The following is a 20,346-nucleotide window of genomic DNA, read 5'->3' as shown; positions in this document are numbered from 1 at the left end:
GTTTAAAAAATTGAACCAGTATCTTCGTCCTGCAGAGGTGTCCCCAGAATGCTGATGTTTTTACAAAGATTTTTTTATTTTGACTTCAAAAATGTCTCCTATTTCTGTAAAACTTAGAAGATTATGTTATTTGAAAAATTTGAATATGGATTGCTTTTTGAATGGTTGAGGAGCCCAAATGCAAAGAGATGTACAATATTAGACGATACATTTGCAACTTTTTCGACCTTCCAATGATCAACTTTTGTGGGATAAATCTCAGTTATTTATAGTTCGATATGAATAACATTTACACAGCATTTCGGAAATTGCTTAGGTGTAAACATTTTCAAAATATCAAAAATCAAGAGATTAAAAATAATATTAATCCGATTGAAGTGAATTCGCGAAAATAATTTAAATGATTTATCTCAAAATGACAAGTATCTTCAACATAATTGTTAATTTCAATTAAATGTCTAACTTTGATTGATACAAATTCGATTGAAGATTCTATCAATATATTCATTTTTTTTAGTTTGTGTAAATTTTGAAATTTGTCGAAAAATTTATCGTTACTGTTTTTAACTAATAAAAGTAAAAAATGTAACAAATACATAGTAAAATTCAAGTTATGGTAAAATTTATTAAAAATCGATCCTTTAAAAATATTAGATAAACCCCCCAAAAGTAGCCTATTTTGCATTATTAATCGAAAAAGTTGAAAATACATTGTCCACAATAGTGTAAGCAAAGACAAATTAAAGACCTCCATGTCCCTTGCAGTTGCCCAAAATTTTATGGCTCATAAGGTAATCTAGAATGCCGTGAAAAGTGTACTGCGATCTGTCAAACTTGGGTACCTTTTGTACTACCGACGGACGAAATGCAGTACTAGAAGTGGTACCCAATCTGAGCCCGAGTGTGACGGACCTGGTGTAAGTGAAATGTTGATCAAATTTGAGTAAAGTGTACTAATAAAGCTATGTTCCTAGCTTTTAAAAAGTATTTCAAGGAGAGATTTTTCGTCATGAATTATTTTATACATGCTATCATAATTCATCGAAAACTTGGCATTGTTTCTCGTTTATTTATATCTTTGCTTTCAAACCCCTACTGCTTCGACCATAAAGTTCCCAGAAATGTATTATCCGTTTGCATAGAAATAGTGATTTTTGCAATCCCATTGAAAGCTGCTAAAATTAATCCTCATAAATCTTGCGGCCCGCGACTTATTTTGAAACCGTTGAGATGGCCCGTGTAATCGGTTAGGCTGAGGACCACTGCATTAAATCATGAATGTTGCGATGGAAAAAGGCGTTGGTTCGGAAATCCATATGGGACAGTTATGCTTTTATGGGCAGCAAAGTTCATTTACAAATTTCACACAAAACAATAATCAATCACAAGTTCTGCAGATTTTAAGCATGAAACGTTTAACTATGAAGGTCATCCACACCCTTTTTCTTTTACAGTCAGAAAAGTGGAGTCTGAAACACGTCTTAGTTAAATATAATAGATCTATTATCCCCGGGTAGGAAAAGGTCTGAAAATTCGATTGGTAAAGGTCCCATTGATCGGCAATAGGCCAATGATTGAAACGGGAAATTATAATTTCATACAGTTCATCCAAGAACTCCCTAAAATAGATTCCACCTTTATTTCTTCAAGTTTTTTTACTTTTTCCGTTGGGTAATTTTTATTCTTGAAGCAGCTTACTCAAGGTTTTCTATTGAATTGATTGCTTTAAATACACAAGAGCTTTATACTAACATTTATAACAGAAATTACAATTCCTCAACAGATGGCTTCAAATAATACCTCCTGGATTCTTCGGAGAATTAATCTTAAAACACTTAGGATTAAATAAATGTAATTCTAGTACCTAATCAATTCAAGATTCTTCAAAAAAGTTTAAGAAATTATTTCGAATAGCATCTTTTTTTTCTTGAGATATCCTTAAAATATTTCTTAGGACATTTCTGTTAATAATTTTTCCAGGAATTCCATTAAGAATTCTTCCATTGATCTCTCTTGAAAAATTTCCCAGAGATTCTTAACGAGGATTTTATCAAAAGTTCTTTCACATACATCTCTGAGAAAAATCCCAAGTATTATTTTAGTATATCCTACAGGAGTTCTCCACGGCTTACCTACAAGGAATCTTCGAAAGCTAACATCAATAATCTAATAAGTTTTTTTTCAGATCACAAATCTTACAGAGTTTCATACACAAATTGCTTCTTTCTAAAATACAAGATACTAGTCGTCCCGGCAAACGTTGTATTGCCCAGTAGGCAGTAGGTTTTGAAGAAAAACTGACATTATGTCAAATTTTCATACCACGTTCTTCAAACTTTCTCAGTAAAATCCACACAAATATTATTCTGCACAAACACGCCCGAGCACCTAAGAAAAGCAATACTGAAAGCATTATTCATATCATTGGTCCTATTCTCAAGCCATTTCGCGACATACAAACACCAGTCCATTTCTATTTATACAAAGATATATAGATAAAATTGCTTCTTATACAGGGATCATCCAAAAATGAGGGGGGGGGGTCAAAAAATCGCAATAAATGATTGACGTCAAATTTGATTCGTCCCATATTCTTTAAGAATGATTTGAAGAAATCATACAGAATATCAACCATATATTATGTTAATTTTCCCAAGACTGCGAAGATTCTCGCAGAAGATTCTTATGGAATACAAAAAGCAATATGCTGAGGGTTTTCTACGAATTCTGTAGACGTGTTTTTGATGTTCTGAGAGATGTTTATAAAATGGTAGTAAAATCTGAACGGAGCTTAACTGTCCCAAATGGATTTTCGAACCAAAACCTTTTCATCCATCATGTTTTAATCTGGGAGGATCGCAGCAAGCCGTGCGCGCGGGCGGCTGTGTTTTGAATTTTCTGTCACGTTAGCTTTGGTTCTGCGACTTTATCAATAGGGTCCTAAAGCCCTGTCTCAATTTTAGTGCCAAACGCTTAAGTTTAGGCGAAAAGCACATGCTTACTCAATTGTTTAATGTTGTTCGTTTGTTTAAGCCCAAAAACACTTTTTATGTTTTTTTTAATTGTAGTCACACCCTTTGGCTTAAACTCAAATGTTGGGTGTATTTTGTTTTCCGTGTCCTTTCCGAAATGTCAAATAGGAACAACCTCAGTATTAAAATTAAAATCCTGTGGTATTTTTGTCGATTAATCGAACGTCAAACATGATCAAAAGTGTCAAGGTTCATTTATGGATCAAATTTTGAAATTAAAGTTTAAATATGATATAGCCGTTATTTGGGCGGAAAACAATGCTAATGTAGTTGCAGTAACATGCTTTTTCGTGTTATTACATAAAAACAAGATTTCATTAAACATTTTATGACCCTATTCGGCTGTTGAAAAATAGATTCGGCGGATGCGACATTCAATGGGAACTAGTTTTTGTCTAAGACAAGACGTGACAGGTAAAAGTACAAAAATGAAACCAATTGCCTGTCAAAAAGACCACTTCTCATTGGTCGTTTTGGCAAAGGCCTACTTTCACATCATTGAGTTGGATTGCAACAGGGCACTTTGTTGCTAGTCCGGCCGTGTTGCTAGTTTTTAAATTAGAGTTTGTTTTGATAATTTGGATTTTTTTCAGTTATTTTTTTTTGTTTCAAATAAATTTATATTCGATGTTATGTTCGAAGTATGTGCTCCTACAATACTAAAACAAATTAAAAAAAAAAATCCTAATTGAGTCCAATATAATGAGAGTTGTGTCAATTCTCTCCAAAAACATCGCCAGTTTTATGTTTTAACCTGAGTTTAAAAAAATATATCATCCTCTACTTCACTAAATGAATGAAGCGTGCACGAAACAATCAAATTTTGAGCCTTGATTTTTGAATTTGCTGACAAGATTAGCTTAGAAAGGATACTGGTAACACTGACTTTTCTATCGTCAAGGTTATCGACTGAAAAACAACGGGGCAGTCTTAGTTGAGCTGTCACGTCCTGTCTTAGGTTTTTTGAAGTGATAAAAGTGTTTTTTTTTTGTTGCGAATATTATATCTATAGAAGGCTAGTGGCGTTCTGCGTGCTAGATTTTTAATTGATTCCACTAGTAGCTCGGTCGTTGCTACGCCACCCGGATTGTTGTTTTTTTTTTTGCTTAGTTAGATTAGAAAGCCTATCAATTTTGATTGATTTGATGTTGCTGTTTAGTGCTTTCTGATAAAAGATTTTCAAAAGTGCTATTTAAAGTGTAAAAACTGCAGTCAACAATGACCACCTATGCCGTAGTTCTATAGAAGTACAAAACAGAGGATATGAATTAAATTTCTCCAAAATGATTGATTTTTGTTGTGGAAACAGCTTCTTTACCCAACCTTAACACCAACGAACGGATGTGATGAGTTTGTTCGGATTTTTGAGTGAACTGCTTATTTTGTGGGCTCTTTGTGTGGGCCATAGGGTAAACTCTCTTCTCGTTTCAGAGAGCGAGTAATGGCGCTTAAACCAAAGCTTATTAGCTAAGACACAAGGTGTAAATACCTTTGCCCCATCCCTGGATGATAAACGCGCATGGAGTGACATTAACCTTCGTAGCTACGTCACTTCCAATCCAATCCATTCCTAAACATTGCATTCTCCTTCTGACCAAAAAAATACACAAAAAATATTATACACACGCTTACACATTCGTTACGGAGAAGATAAGCGTGGCAGGCAATGGAAATTATCATGTCTTTTCATCTCTGACTTCCGATTGGATAGCTATTGCTTCCAAAATAGTTTTCCATGAGCGATTGGAATGAGAGTGGTGTAGTAACTAACATGACAGTTTTCAGTATGCAATCTATGAAATACCCCGTTACCACACAATGCAACCCAACGCAAAGCAACATCCATGTTTTGATAAGTATTTTACTATGTATATAAATATGATTATATTTTGTTTGGAAATATTGCGGTATAATATGAAGTTAATGTAGTCCCATGTTGAAAAATAAACGCATAATACATATGAACTTTCAATCTACACAGGAACTACGAAGCGTGAATAGTGTTGAAGTTAATATTTTTGGCTGATCAATAGAAGAAAAATTAGTTACCTGTGTGGTCCTGTTAAATAAATATGGCATGTAGAAATGTATTAGAAAATTATAAACATTTTTATGAGAAGACAAAATTCAAACTTAGAGCGCTATTTTATCAAAGCTTACTTTTTCCATATGGGACAGTTATGCTGTTATGGGCAGATTAGATAAGGTTCTGAAACAATCTTTGAAATTATTCCTGAAGCATCTTGGAAACAAATTCTGCTTGAATATTTGGAGGAATCCTAAAAATAAACATAGGCCTTTTTTAGAAATCACAGGACTGCTAGACAAATCAAAGCGATTGAGGTGCTTTTGGTTGAATTCTTGAATTATTTTTCCGAAGGAACTCAATCGTTGATGGTTTACTAATTATCTACAAGAATTTCTAGGGATCTTTTAAGAGAACTCCAGAGAGAATTCCTAGATTAATATGTTTGGAAAAATCTCTTTTGGTAATTCTTAGAATACTCCGGGAAGGAGAGTTCGAATATTCCTACACATGTTTCAATATTTTTTGAAGTAGCTCAATAGATTTTTCTAGGGAAATTCCTACTATAGTATCTAAAAACTATTAAAAGAAAATAACCTTAAAAATTGTCTAGTGTTTTTAACCTTTTTTTTTTAGGGATACATTTTGGTTTGGTGTCGATAGAAATCTCTGTTGCAAAATGATAGCATATAAATTACACCTGTTGTCAGTGTTGTGAGAAACACAAAAATGTTCATTATTCACGATTGAAATTGTTCATGCGTGAGTTGACTACCATGTAACTCAGCAGTCAAAAATCATGGATGAGTTGGCTCATCCGTTTGACTCATTCTCTCGTATTTCCACAGTTTCTCACAAAGCAATGATTTTTTTTGTTAGTCTTGAAGGATTATAGTAATCATTTTTTTACGTAAAAAACAACATTCACTAGCTTTCGGCGGGCTTTATGATTGAATGATTTTGCATGATAAACTTAAGCAGGAGATTTTCGAAGCAGATCTTCAATGAGTTTGCTCTCGCGGAAGAGCTCATTGATTGAAATTCGAGTATGAGTCTTCAACACTGCCTGTTGTACAAAGTTTTACAGCGTGACAGATCAAGATGTGTCGGGACAGCTCTACTTTGAACGTAGCATAAGCTGACTTGTTTCGACCTCAACTGTATGGGAAAACTATGAGCTTGTATAAAACTATGAGTTTTGTAGAATATACCTATTTGAATTTCTAACAAGTTGATTTTTTTTCCTTTTACTTTTGAACCTTGCACTGTTGAACAGTAGTGTGTACCTGGGAGGGAGACACCGATACTACATACTAAATATGTAACAAACTGCAAGAAAATTTCAGCTCGCAAACGACAATCAAGGCAGGTAAAAATCACTTCGAATTTTCCGGACAAACTTTGATAAAGGGCCTTATTTCTCTATTAAGGGGGCAGGATCCGTCATTGATTTCGGAATTTTCAAAAGCAGTTTTTTCGTTCAAAACCAAAAAAATTTACAGGAAAATTTGTTCACTGTATTCCATTCTCCAACCGAAACACAGTGAACAAATTTTCACTGAATAATTTTAAGATTTGAACAAAAAAACTGCTTTTGAAGTTTCGATGGTGACGATGATTACGATGACGGAGCGTTGAACGTTAAATGCATTTTTAAGGCTGGTTTGCTACTGACAAGAACAGGAATCGCCTATCTCGATGTGTAGAAATTTTTTTCCCAGAAATGGTCCAGAAAATCACATTTTTCTGATCGCAGTACGCAGTTGAGAAGAAATGTCATTTTAAAGGGGGTTCTCTGTAGGAAATTTCTTGACCCATTCAGTCAAGGAATTTCCTTATTATTATTTTTTTTTTTTTTTGAGCGAACAGCACACTTAGCTTTAATTTGAAATTTTATCGAAAAAGAATGAAAGGATGTGTGTTTCACTACTGTTTTCATAATTTCAATAAAAGATGCAAGTGTGACACTTCTTTTGGATGTGTAGAAGCTAAATATTAGTTGCTTTTTGTCACCTTTAATAAATTGCAAAAATATGCTTCAATCGATTACGCGCTTCTATCATGTTAGTCAATCGTTTTTGAAAGCGGTTCACACTGACAGTTCTTGACAGCTCACCTTGAACTCAGAATCTCAGATGTACATAAATTTCATATCGGTTTCTCCCTCTCAGGTATGTACGAACATGATAAAGAATGTAAAATATTGTTACTTTCTGGAGCAAAACATATCTGGTCACTTTACCACATGAGAAAACTGACTATGTTGTTTCTATTAAAATGTCAATCACCTAATTTTAAACAATACTAAACAATGGGCCTAACTAAAACAAACAGATTTGTAGGAGGAAATTTTGTTTAAAATTTAATTTCAAATCGCTGATTGCATCCTACCTCGTAAGTCTGTTTTCTCGACCACTGTAAAATGACCGTCTTGTGCTCTTACTGGTGTTACTCACTCATCTGAAGACCAATGACTTTTTAAAGTGAGAGAGTCTATTTAGATCATTCGTCTCGAATGATTTATAAAATGTATCCGTTTGAAAATGCTACACAATTTTTAAAGCGAATGCACCAGCAACGAATAGCACTTATTGCTTTTAACTCCACTATCAGCAGTTTAATTTTTTTTTTAACCATAAAAATATTCAAATCGTGATAGCTTTTTTGTCTCTCAATATTTTTGCTCATTTTTTTTTTTTTGAAGTTCTCAAAAAAATCCTTATATTTCTAGAATCAGTGTCGATATTAACCATCATCATTTGGTTTTGAAGATATTTCGATATTCCTTTGGGGGCCACCACTATCCATAAAAAAATGTTTTTTGTCCAATCATCAAAAAAATAAAATGTCAGATAATAATAAGCTTCTCTGAAAAAAAACAACCGAATCGGTTGAGTTGTCTCCAAGAAATCTCAAAATTGCAATATGATGTTTTTGAAGCTTTCAAGAGTTATTTTAACCGAGTGGTACCAGAAACATAACTGCTCATTACTCAAAAACGGTTGCACCGATTTGTTTAATTTTTTCACAACAGACTACCATCATAGTAGGGGAAAAGCACTAATTTTAGACCTACAAGAATTCTGTGCCAATTTTCGGATTTTCATACACAGTAGGCCAAAATCGTATGGATGTGTCGAAAATTAGAGCTAGGTCGAAAATATTGTTTCGAAAAGCATATAGCCGAACATGATCAAAATTCTGTAACATGAACCCTAATGGGGTCTATTTTGTAATTCGAACGAATTCATGTGACTCGTCTGTAGTCATTGTCGATCAAAGTAAGCATGCATATTTCAGATGTCACCCGTCGACTCCCTTAGTAATTCAGTCACATAGAGTGACAACTGTCGAGAAACTCGAGTGACAGAGCCGTGTCGAACGACTTTTTTGGTCGACAATGACTCCAGTCGAGTCATTTTGATCGACTCGGCTTATAAAATAGACCCCTTAATTAACTGTAACATGAAATATTAGTAGCCATAACCTGGGAGGGAGAAACCAATACAAAATTTCTGTACGTCATAGTGAGCCGGGATTCCGCTGTCACGAACTGTCACTGTGAGCCCACATCTCAAACATTGGACTAACATGGGAAAAGCGCGTAACTGATTAAAACACATTTTCGCATTTCATCATAAGTGACAAAAATTGAATGAAAATCAATTCATGCACATAATGCACGTAATGTCACGTGAGCACCTTTCAACTGATTGAATATAAAGCATTGAAAAACGCATCGTTTTACTTTTTCCTATGAAAATCAATATTTAGTGCATAGAAAACTGTGGCCCTTTTTTCATGTTTGTCAGGAGAGATCAAAAGTACACAACAAAAGAAAACTAGCGGTTTTCCCCAAGCCTGCCTTGATTGTTGTTGGCAAGCTGGAGTTATCTTGCAGTTCAAACAAACGTTGTTTTGAATTTCGTGTGTAGTATCGGTGCCTCCCTCCCAGGCCATAACTAACTACGCGTCGGTCCCCCAAAGAATTTCGGAATATATTTGGATCCAGAGAGGATCAATGATGAAAACTGACACGAAAGTAGAGGAATTTATGAAAACCTATGAAAAAAATGGTGCAAAAAATAAACGAAAAACAAAAAAGGTATTGCGATTTGAATATATTTTTGTGAGGAAAAAATGATGCCTCTAGTAGAGGAATTAATGTCGAAAGCAAAACGTTTATTATGGCGCCCATCTTTGAATTCTATTAGCTTAGAAAATAAAGATTTCTAAATTTAGAGCCTTGTTTACTAACTTCCAAAACAGTAGCCATTAAAGCATTCCCAAAAAAATCCCATTCGCTGTAATCGAAGGGACAACTTTAAAAATACACCATCAAAACCGCCATAGAAAGTAATTTCACGGTTAATTTGTTATTTTTTTCTCTCTCCTCTACACACCGATGCGATTCCATCTCGTTTTCTCACCCGGTTCCTATCATCTCTATTCTATTTCACAGGTCTGGTTTCAGAACCGGCGGGCCAAATATCGCAAGCAAGAAAAGCAATTACAGAAAGCGCTCGCCCCCTCGGTGATACCGTCCTGCAATGGGATGATGCGAAACATACAAGGCTACAGCGTGTCCCGAGGTTATCAACCGTATCCCCATCCAAACTCAATCAATCGATATCCGCAGGTGAGAATCAGTTTATGGTCTTCCCATTCCACTGACCAATCACAAAACGACGACCCTCACGCACATACACAGACACACAGACAGACAGAGACTGACCCTTCCGTGTACCATGTTTCATTTAATGGTCGCTGGTCGATAATTTCAACGATAATCGATGCTTAGTGATCATTTTTTCTATTCTATCTCATCTACAGGATCTCTTCCAGATGAGTGGCTCTTCGTATCCAGGAATGACGCAGCCATTCTCGATGTCGCACAGTTCCGGCATGAGCTCAGTAGGCGTCCGTCAGGATTCAATGGGTAAGCGTTGGTTGAAACAAGCACCATGCGTCTCCATCGAAGTAGCCTTTATCGTCGTGACCGAGAGTAGCTTGCTTGCGAACTAGAGAGAGGCACATGGAAACTATTTCCGACCTCCATCATGAAACAATTAATTCAATTAGAGCAAACTTTACCAAACAACGAACGTCTTCCCAGTAGTTTCCCGGCAGTACTTTTCCCTAAAAATGAAGTGGCAATAAGAAAACTTCCTCCTCAACTTTCTGCGCGGGTGCTGAAAAGCGCCAAGTGCATCCTTTCCATTCCAGCTACAAAAAAAATACAAAATGTTGCATGCATCTGCCGGCTACCAGAAGGATTCCCGTCGATTTGTTTGCTTCCGTTCGTGTTTCCTTCGCAAGAGATTGCTGACGACCTGAATTCCGTCGCCAGTCAGGTGCAAAAACGGGATAAACACCTGCCACCTCCCCACCCAGCGACTGACTGCACACGTTGTCATCCTGCCAAGGAGCGTAAATAAATAAATGTATAACCGAAGGAAATTCGATATTTGCACCCAAAGATATTGCCAGGATTCAAGACGGTTCCTCGGGCAACGTTGCAAGACGCCGCCAACTACGACGACAACGGCGACAGCGTCGTTCACTTAGATGAGGAGCTCGCCAGATCGACCGTTGCCGCCTACTATTACCAGTCCTCATCGTTCCTTGCTACAGTGAAATGGCTCGATGTCGACTAATGGAACCATACCAAAAAGCCGATTTTCCAAAGCATTTGTGTTCCATGACTCGGTATTTCCATGAGACGATGGTCCCTTCAGATATCTACTCATAGAGGTTTGTCTGTAGAATATCTGTTCCTATCCCAGAAAAAGGGAAGCCGACAACGTTGTCAGGGCATGCGTTTTGCCGCGCGGACAAATATTACGATACCTACCTACTCCAAGAAATATTACAACTGTACCGAGTGGAGGAAAATGTTCGGAGCACGTCTTGGAGAAAATTGTCATTTCCGTGAGGCGGTAATGTGTAATAAATTGACGGCACGATTCCGTGTTGTTGCGTGCTGAGCAGGTTTGGGTTGGTGCCTGGCGTGACGATTATTCTCTGATATTTGTTGGTGGCACATTACGGCAAGAATGTGATCTTTTCGTCAATATTTAGCCAGTAGTTTTTAAGACTTTGATAAGTAAAACATTTATAGGTCATTCTATAAGCAGTGACCACGGATACGGAAACGTACAAAAGTGTAAGCTCCCAAAGATGATTAAGTTCAAATATTATGGCATAGAAATTTCTCAAACAAAAAATCACTATGAGCTCATAATATGAGCCAGGAACTGATTGTTTGCTACAACTATAGATCACTTCCAACCAATGTTGATTTCTGTTAATTTCAGCATTGTAGTTGGCATTTTCATATAATGGCACTAAGAATGAAATACTTACTAATGATTTTTACGTTCATTTTGCTATACCATGCACCCCCGCTAATTTTAAGGCGAAGTAGGCCGTCATTGAAATTTGTACGCGTCGTTGATGATTGTTGCTAATTCATCTCATGCTTTCGAATCAAAGAAAATCAGTTGGTTTTGCACTGACACACCTGGAAAAGTATCAGCATACTTTATGCATGTTAGCGCGTACACTGATACATTTTCAAGTCAATATAAACTATCAAGACTGTGTCATATCACTTTGAAATGCAAGTTAAAAAAGTTATCATTGTTGCCAATACGAATGACGGGCTACTTAGCCTTAACGCTGCCTTATGAGCCTATGCATGCTATAGAACGTTTGACTTTTACTGTGCGCCCTGTTTTCAAAATGCCCGTGAGAGAGAACGAGACAGCACCAACACACGGCGCACAGTAAAAGTCATGAGAACAAAAGAATTTATGGCACGTACAGAGGCTCATGCAATCCATCTGAATCCATTTTTGTTTTGTTTTGATTCTGCGTTTCGTTTTATAGTATTCCATTTAATGAAATGAAATAGTAAATACTTTTGCCTAATTAGCCACAAGACACCGGTAAAAAATCATTGATTCATCTTATGAATAATGCATAAGGTGAATCAAAGAAGTTGTTTGTTTTATTAATCTGAATAATTCCAATTTGGTGTTTTCCTTATTTCAGGAAACAGCATTATGAAAATTGATATAAACATTTAAGAATTTCTCCTACCAGCAGTACAAACTACATTACTTTCCATGACACTAATTATTATTCCACTAATCGTTTTTCATATTTCGTGGACATTAAATTCCATTCTGAATATTTGCGGAATTTTGAATGCATTCATCTACTTAATATTAGGAAATTGATTACCTGACATGTGGAAACCGAATGTCCACCTTCTTGTTACTGTTCTTGTTTCTGGGAACCCAAGGTGGACGGTCGGTTTATACGGAAGTCCCGTGGGGTCTGTCCGAAGGTCATTAGAAACATTTCCATAATTATTTTGTGCGGATCAAATAAAACTACAGTGTTTGTAACTGGATTATAAACCATAAGTGTATTCCGACCATTACAGGTCATGAAACTTGAATAGTGTTGTGGTGTTTGTCAAAATTGCATTGACATCGACTGAACTTTGTGGAAATTGGAGCCAAAAGATTACGAAAATTAGTTTGCAAATGTTTGATATTGATTAAACTTGCTCGTAAACATTCAGCTGGTAAAGCAGGTTAGTGCTACTTTTTTAAGCTAACTGACCATTATCCGAATTAGTTTTGACAATTCCTTAAATTTGATCGAGGTTGATTATTGTCGAACACCAAAATTATAAGTGCAATCCATTGCAGTTTACCGTTTTGACTCGAATTCCACATGACTAACATGACTAACTTCATGTATAATTTTTATAATAGATATCATTACTATTTTCATAAGTGACTTTGAACTATTATGAAGTTAAACGTTTATTATTTGGCATAGTGTATTAGCAATTATTTATGCAAAAACAGGTTATTTGCTAAATCAAGAGATGTGTATCTTGCTTCAAAATTCGGACACTATTATTAGGTTGCTTCGAATTCCGGACACTTCTCTTTGACAAAATATTTGCATATTTTGTACAAAATTCAACTTATAAACTTAAAATTCCAACAGTTTATTATATGTAATCACAAAAGCCTCGAGCCATGAAAATCGATGGGCAGCTTCACAGATAAAGAAAGTTTTGGCAGAATTCCTTCATTCATCTTATGCAAACGCCTGGATTCACAATGCTATTAACTACATATAGTTAAATTCATGGTAATACCCTTGATTTAAATCATCAGTAACGAATATATACATATATATATATATATATATATATATATATATATATATATATATATATATATATATATATATATATATATATATATATATATATATATATATATATATATATATATATATATATATATATATATATATATATATATATATATATATATATATATATATATATATATATATATATATATATATATATATATATATAAATGACCTTGGCTCTTGTACCCAGACTCATGTGTCATATCTTTAGATCCCGGTTTTCAACAAATCTATCCAACCCGCTTAAATTCAATAATCGACAATTACTAAAATGGTTTACTGGTCAGTAATGTATAGTATCATATAACATTATCAAAGCCTATCACAATTTAAAATGAGTGTACCTAGAGGTACAGCAAATAGAGGTGGAATAGTTATGAATTTGTGGAGTCAATTATTATTAAAAATTATCAGAGCATATCTATCTAAATTAACCCCTCTACCGGCAGCTTCAGTTTTTAATCACAAAGAAATATTCAAACAGCGATACCTTTTTTGTGTTCGATATTTTCGCACCATTTTTTCAAAAGCCCTCAAAAAACTCTTCTATTTTAAGAATCTGTGTTGATATTTATCATTGTGCATCTGATTCTCCCAAGATATTCAGTAATTTCTTGGGGACCGACATTTTGCTATAGTTTACGTAAATATCTCAGTCTATAGATTTTTTTATGATCGCTTATTCAAAAAATGGAGCAAATTGGTGCAACCGTTTTTGAACAATGAACATTTTTGTTTCTGCTAATAATCAGGCCGTATGAAGATCTTGAAAACATCAAAAAACATCATTTTGTAATTTTCAGATTTTTTGGAGAAAACTCAACCGATTTGTAGGGGAACATGGACCTAGTAACAGTTTTTTGGCCATATTTTCTCAGCACGATGAACTACATGAACATATGTTCTCGTGAAAGCCTGATTTAGCGCGCACACTTTTCGCTTAGATAGTTTTGTGATATCTCCTACCAGGACATGACTAGACATGTTTGAACAAAATTCTCCAGAAGGTCCGAATTGGACCAATCCTGTTCCAATTCGGACCCCCCATGTTCTAATTCGGACCACCCTATATATTATCGTTTTTTGCTTTGGTAGTAAACAAATATAACTCCTTGTTGTTATTTTAAAAGCTTATTGAACTTTTTCTGTAAGTGCAAACATAAAAAATAAACTCAATGCGTGACAAATTACATTTTAATTTGAGTCAGAAACTAGGTACAGTCAACTCTCCCGATTTTGAACGTACCGTAGTGTATGAGAGATTCAAGATAAAGAACACATATTTTTAGAACTTTGGAGCTGTTCGTTATTTTGACTAAATACAATCGAAAAGGGCATTTCAACTTTGAATGTAGTAAAATGTCAACACATTGAAACTTTGCATGAATATATCAGGCTAAACAGGTGAACTAGTATGAGAACTGAAACAGACAACACCGAGTTTCAGGACATCAAGTTGGAGAAGTATGGATGAAGATATAGGGGTCAAAGTACACTATATCGAAGGAACTGCGCATTCAATCAAGCTTGTGAACAAAAACACAGCACATCGGGTAAAGCAAAATTAACTGTATTATTCTTAGCCCTTGTAAACTTTTTTTTATAACGCGTTGCCAAACTATTTTGGATACAGCTTGGCTGTGGTATTGATGGAGACCCAGGTAACCAGTAAGCATTTGAATAAGCCGTGCGGAAGACTATTGTCTGCATTTGAACTGCTTGCTGCACTATCAAAGCAGTTTGGTTGCTTTGCTGCCTCTAATCAGCAAAAGCACTGCTATTTGAAATCTCTAGGCTGTTGATAAGCATTTCAGATGCCCAGACTGTTTTAGGCTTGAAGCAAACTAAATGCTTTCTTGTTGCTGCATGAATGCCATGTTAAAGACGCACAGGTAATATGTTACTGGTTCGATAATATGTGTTGTCTCTGTCGCATTCTTTCCTCGTTTATATAGAGACTAATTTTGACACCTCCATGACTAAAAGAGATCGCAAATTGCTCTCGCACTAACGAGAAATCTTTTAAGAAACTGTCAACATTTGCGGGAAGGAAAAGGCAACAAACATGTTGCTCCTTTTCTTACACAAAGTCTAAGAAAACGTCACTATCTTTGAAGTCAAGAATAGCGTCTATTGAATAGGGAATATAATCAAAATGGAAATGCGGGAGGGGTATGGTTTGCCTGTTCTATTCACCTTCCTTCATTTTATTAGATTAATGCGCGGCTTCCACAAGATCATGATCTGGCCGGTTGTGCTCCGAATACTTTAAACGAGCGCATAATTGGCACACAGTAGAAATGAATGCGAACAAAACGTGCCTTTTAAAGGCTATAAAAGCATCGCGCAGCATAACATCCTCTGTAGCATATTCTGTAGCGTGGATGGATTATCACCAATGCCATTCGGCGAAACAGCGGGTCATAGTTTCAAATTTCAATTATAGATTCAGTTAGCAAAAAATACACATCAACAAAAAGTATCCAATACAAAAGACAAGGACCGGCGCAGGAGAGAGAAGGATAACATATTTTTATTTTGTTTTGCTCTTTTCAGGAGGCGTTACACTTTTTGACAGGAATTACAACGTTCCTGAAGGTGTAGCATTAAAGCCCGTTATTTCGCCAAAACCTGCTGTGAAGAAGCACTTAAGGAAGATATAGGTTTTGCGAGCATTTATTACTTTGCTTTGTAGACGCATATAATGCTGACTGAATGCTGCTTTAAATGCTCAATGGTTACTTGGGGATGCTTTTCAAGTAGCTTTATTGATTCCTTTAGTTTTTGGTGATCTACCGTCTTAGATTTTTTTCGAAGCCTTTTTCTTGATCGCAACAGAAGCAAAGGCACCATTGAACAAAAAATATAACTGCTGTGATTTTCTACCAAGTCGAGAAGACTTTCACGGGGTGGAGCTCTTAGAATAGACTGAGTACACGTTGAAAATCAAGAGGTCCATATTGAACCATGTCAAACGTTCCGGATTGGACCAACACACATTTTGTGAAGTTCGAACTAGTTGAGCACAAACAGTGCATAGACATATCAAAACCATATGGTCATATTAAAGCTTACCCAAGTAACCAAAGAGCAGTTAAAGTAGCAGTCATTCAGCATTGTATCCGCCTATACAACAAGGCATTAAATGCTCATTGAATGTATAGCTGCCAGTAATGCTACTTCAGAGCAGGTTTTGGCGAAATATAGTGCTGTTTTAATGCTACACCTTCAGAAACGTTGCATCTGGCTGTCAGAGAAGCGTAACGCCTCCAAAGAGAGCAAAACAAAACTAAAATATGTTTCACCATCCCTCTCTTTCTTTTCGCTGTCTAGAATGTTTATTTGTTTGCTGTATTGTATTTTTTTTTTACTTAATCTCAGAATGCAACTTGAAATCTTGACCCGGTGATTGATGGATGGTGATGCAGCAGAAGAACCGTGCAGCGCAGCAGGATGGGCTACCGACGATGTTATACTGAGAAATGATTTTCTGCCCTACTTAAAGTACATCATAGTTGCACTGTTTTATCATCATAAGTACATCATTAATGTCTCCGTTGCAAAATACACCTGGCTGGCATCATTTAAGATACATAATCAATATGTGTAATGGAAGAGTTGAAATATTTTTCTCCCTGTAGCTAGAAACAAATTATTGTTCTAGTCGAATCAGCAATGTGTTCCATGTTCCCTCCGGTGATAGTAGAAAGCTGGTATGCTTGCTTTGGCTGTTTTTCTTCCCGACAACCCCGGAATCTAAAAGAAGCATAGATTTGAGTTGTCCACTTTCGATCCGGGATATCGAAGTCGCAGATTTGTGTGTGAGAAAAGAATATCCATTTTTTTACACGCACCTGTTGACAGGTCTTCATGAGATTTCCCGTAAGTGCGAGTGCGATTCAATATATATCATCGTAGTCGCGAATAGCCATCAAGTGTTAAAAAAACGCTTAATTGAGACACTGGTATGAGAGAGACAAAATATATTATCAAATATGACATATTTGCTATATTCCTTTTACACAGCATTCAATAAGCATCAAATAAGCATTTCGATTGCTCTGCATCAGTAATAGTCCTTGCACTGAAAATGCTTTTCAACTACCATGGGTATTTAAATAGCAGTGTTTCTGTCGATTTAATGCAGCCAAGCAATCATACTGCTTTGACAAGACAGTTAGCAATACGAATGCTAAAAGCGTTCTATTGTGCGGCTTATTCGAGTGCTTGGTGGTTATCTGGGTAGGCTTTGGGGATTCCATAACAAAATAACACAGAAAGATTGGAGAATTATTGTCGCTTAAAGAAGCTTAGAAATAATTGTAACAGACGGTACACTAGAGCACTTCAAAACAACAAACTAATATAAAAAAAACAAACGAAATTACTGAAAGGCGTCAAATCTATTGTGTTAGATTTAAACCGGAAGGTGAGTAGACAAACGATACACACGATCTTTACAGTAGCGTCAGTATTGAGAAATGCTTCATCGTTCGAATTAGAACAGGGTCCGAATTGGACCAGGTTCCCCTATGATTTTTTCAGAGGAGCTCCTTATAACCTGACATTGTATAGCCCACATTTTAGGTTTTTGATAAATTGACTAAAAACAAAAAGGGGGTCGAAGAAATTTTATATGGGGAACGTCGGTCCCTCAAGGAACATCTGCTAAATATCTTCAAAACCATATGACTAATGATCAATACTGATACAAATTCTAAAAATAGAAAAGTTTTTTGAAGACTTGTGAAAAAATGGTGCAAAATGTCGACAAACAAAAAAGTTATCGCTGTTTGAATATTGTTTTGTAGTAAAAAAAATGGAGTTGCCAATTATAGCCTTTAAAAGGTACGTTTTGTGCACATTCATTTCTACTGTGTGCCAATTATGCGCTCGTTTAAAGTATTCGGAGCACAACCGGCCAGATCATGATCTTGTGGAAGCCGCGCATTAATCTAATAAAATTAAGGAAGGTGAATAAAACAGGCAAACCATACCCCTCCCGCATTTCCATTTTGATTATATTCCCTACTAGTGGTCCCGGCCAACTTCGTCTTGCCATCAAGTAGGCTGTTGAAAAACGCCATGAAACGCCCCGTGCAAAATGGAAGTTCAGTTCACTCCTGTTTTTTTCAACTTTCCTGTTAAATATCCTTTACTCTTTATATACACAAACACGTCGGAACACTTCAGGAACATAACTATGGAAGAATTTTCAAAATCCGATAGCCCGTTCTCAAGCCATTTCGTGACATACAAACACCATTCCATTTTTATTTATATAGATTCGATAGACGCTATTCTTGACTTCAAAGATAGTGACGTTTTCTTAGACTTTGTGTAAGAAAAGGAGCAACATGTTTGTTGCCTTTTCCTTCCCGCAAATGTTGACAGTTTCTTACGAGATTTCTCGTTAGTGCGAGAGCAATTTGCGATCTCTTTTAGTCATGGAGGTGTCAAAATTAGTCTCTATATAAACGAGGAAAGAATGCGACAGAGACAACACATATTATCGAACCAGTAACATATTACCTGTACGTCTTTAACATGGCATTCATGCAGCAACAAGAAAGCATTTAGTTTGCTTCAAGCCTAAAACAGTCTGGGCATCTGAAATGCTTATCAACAGCCTAGAGATTTCAAATAGCAGTGCTTTTGCTGATTAGAGGCAGCAAGCAGTTCAAATGCAGACAATGGTCTTCCGCACGGCTTATTCAAATGCTTACTGGTTACCTGGCTAGTAATGAAATCAATATTTTCAAAATAAAAAATGTTTCACCGACAAAATTAAAAAATTGCATGTTGAACAACACTGCATTTATTTCTGATATGCAAACATCAATTATGCTTAAAGATTATGTAACAGGCGGGACTTGAACTCTTATTTGTATCGGTAAGAAACGGATCCTATTTAATCAATTCATTCAAATGTTTTTTTAAAGTTCAAGTTTTCGCTAGTAACTTTATTTTATAAAACTATGGCAACATTCAAAACAAAAAAAAAATTGTAGAAGTGAATAAGGTTTACAACATACTAACAGGAAAATACAGGATTTTTGCCACAAGGCGTGTGTTTTACGTTGCCAAATTCGGGAATTCCAAATGGCTTATCATTATTTTTATCATGAGCCTATGCATGCTATAAAACGTTTGACTTTTACTGTGCGCCCTGTTTTCAAGTTGCCCGTGAGAGAGAGCGAGACAGCACCAACACACGGCGCACAGTAAAAGTCAAAAGAACAAAAGAATTTATGGCACGTACAGAGGCTAGGGTTGTCGCAAAATCTCAATTAATCGATTAGTTGGTAATCGATTACAGTCCAAGAATACCGATTATCGATAACGATTAATCGACTAGTATTATTCGATTAATCGAATTAGTCGACATTTTTTCTGTAAATATGAGTTCTTACTATATACCGGAGTAGGCTAAAACGGGTGAGGCAAAATGAAATACTAAGTTTTAAACATGATGACAACAAGTGTTAGCAGGTTTTTCGTTACTTAAAGTTGGTTTCATTTGTTAGCACAATGTTTCTGTAGTAAAATTGTAAATTATTACGAAATTTTACATTTCATGTAACCCCAGCCGTTTCAACTTGCCCGAAATTTAATTGAAAAACAGTTTTAAAAATAGCTCCTAATAGATAAATTCTTGTGAATTCGGATGGATATGCACGATAAAATTCTTTTAAAATTAAATAGAACCTATCCAATTCTCGAAGCATGAAGCTGAGGTTCATGGCTTAGTTAATTGTTTCTTAAAGTTATTATTTTTAAATCAAGATGAATTTAAGTATGTTATTAGTATACAATTTCGTTGAACCAATGGCCTACACGTATAATTCTGAAGCTTATCCTTTCCTTTCCCATTTTTCATGATTTCCATTATGGAAAAGAAAAAAAAACAAACATTGAACAAACATTGAAATTTGTGATATTTTTAATCATGGTAAATTGTAGAGAATACCTTAAAGAATTTGTAAAACAATTCGTATTTATCAGAACAACTAAAAATGTTTACGGAATTGTTACAAAATT

The 20,346-nt window shown here is 35.6% G+C and overlaps 1 protein-coding gene across 1 annotated transcript in view; it reads left to right on the top strand.

Moving 5' to 3' along the window:
• The window catches only part of LOC5568551 (homeobox protein OTX2-A), a 171,565-nt gene that overhangs the window by 142,494 nt on the left and 8,725 nt on the right, over positions 1 to 20,346 (top strand). Inside the window, exons 4-5 of the mRNA XM_021851257.1 lie at positions 9,521 to 9,697; positions 9,892 to 9,997. Coding sequence (XP_021706949.1) covers positions 9,521 to 9,697; positions 9,892 to 9,997 — 283 coding nt within the window. The remainder of the gene's footprint in view (positions 1 to 9,520; positions 9,698 to 9,891; positions 9,998 to 20,346) is intronic.

Source organism: Aedes aegypti, chromosome 3 (genome assembly GCF_002204515.2).
Source record: "Aedes aegypti strain LVP_AGWG chromosome 3, AaegL5.0 Primary Assembly, whole genome shotgun sequence".
NCBI lineage: Eukaryota > Metazoa > Arthropoda > Insecta > Diptera > Culicidae > Aedes > Aedes aegypti.
Note: the sequence above shows the minus strand (reverse complement) of the source record. Positions and strands in the feature narration are given on the sequence as shown.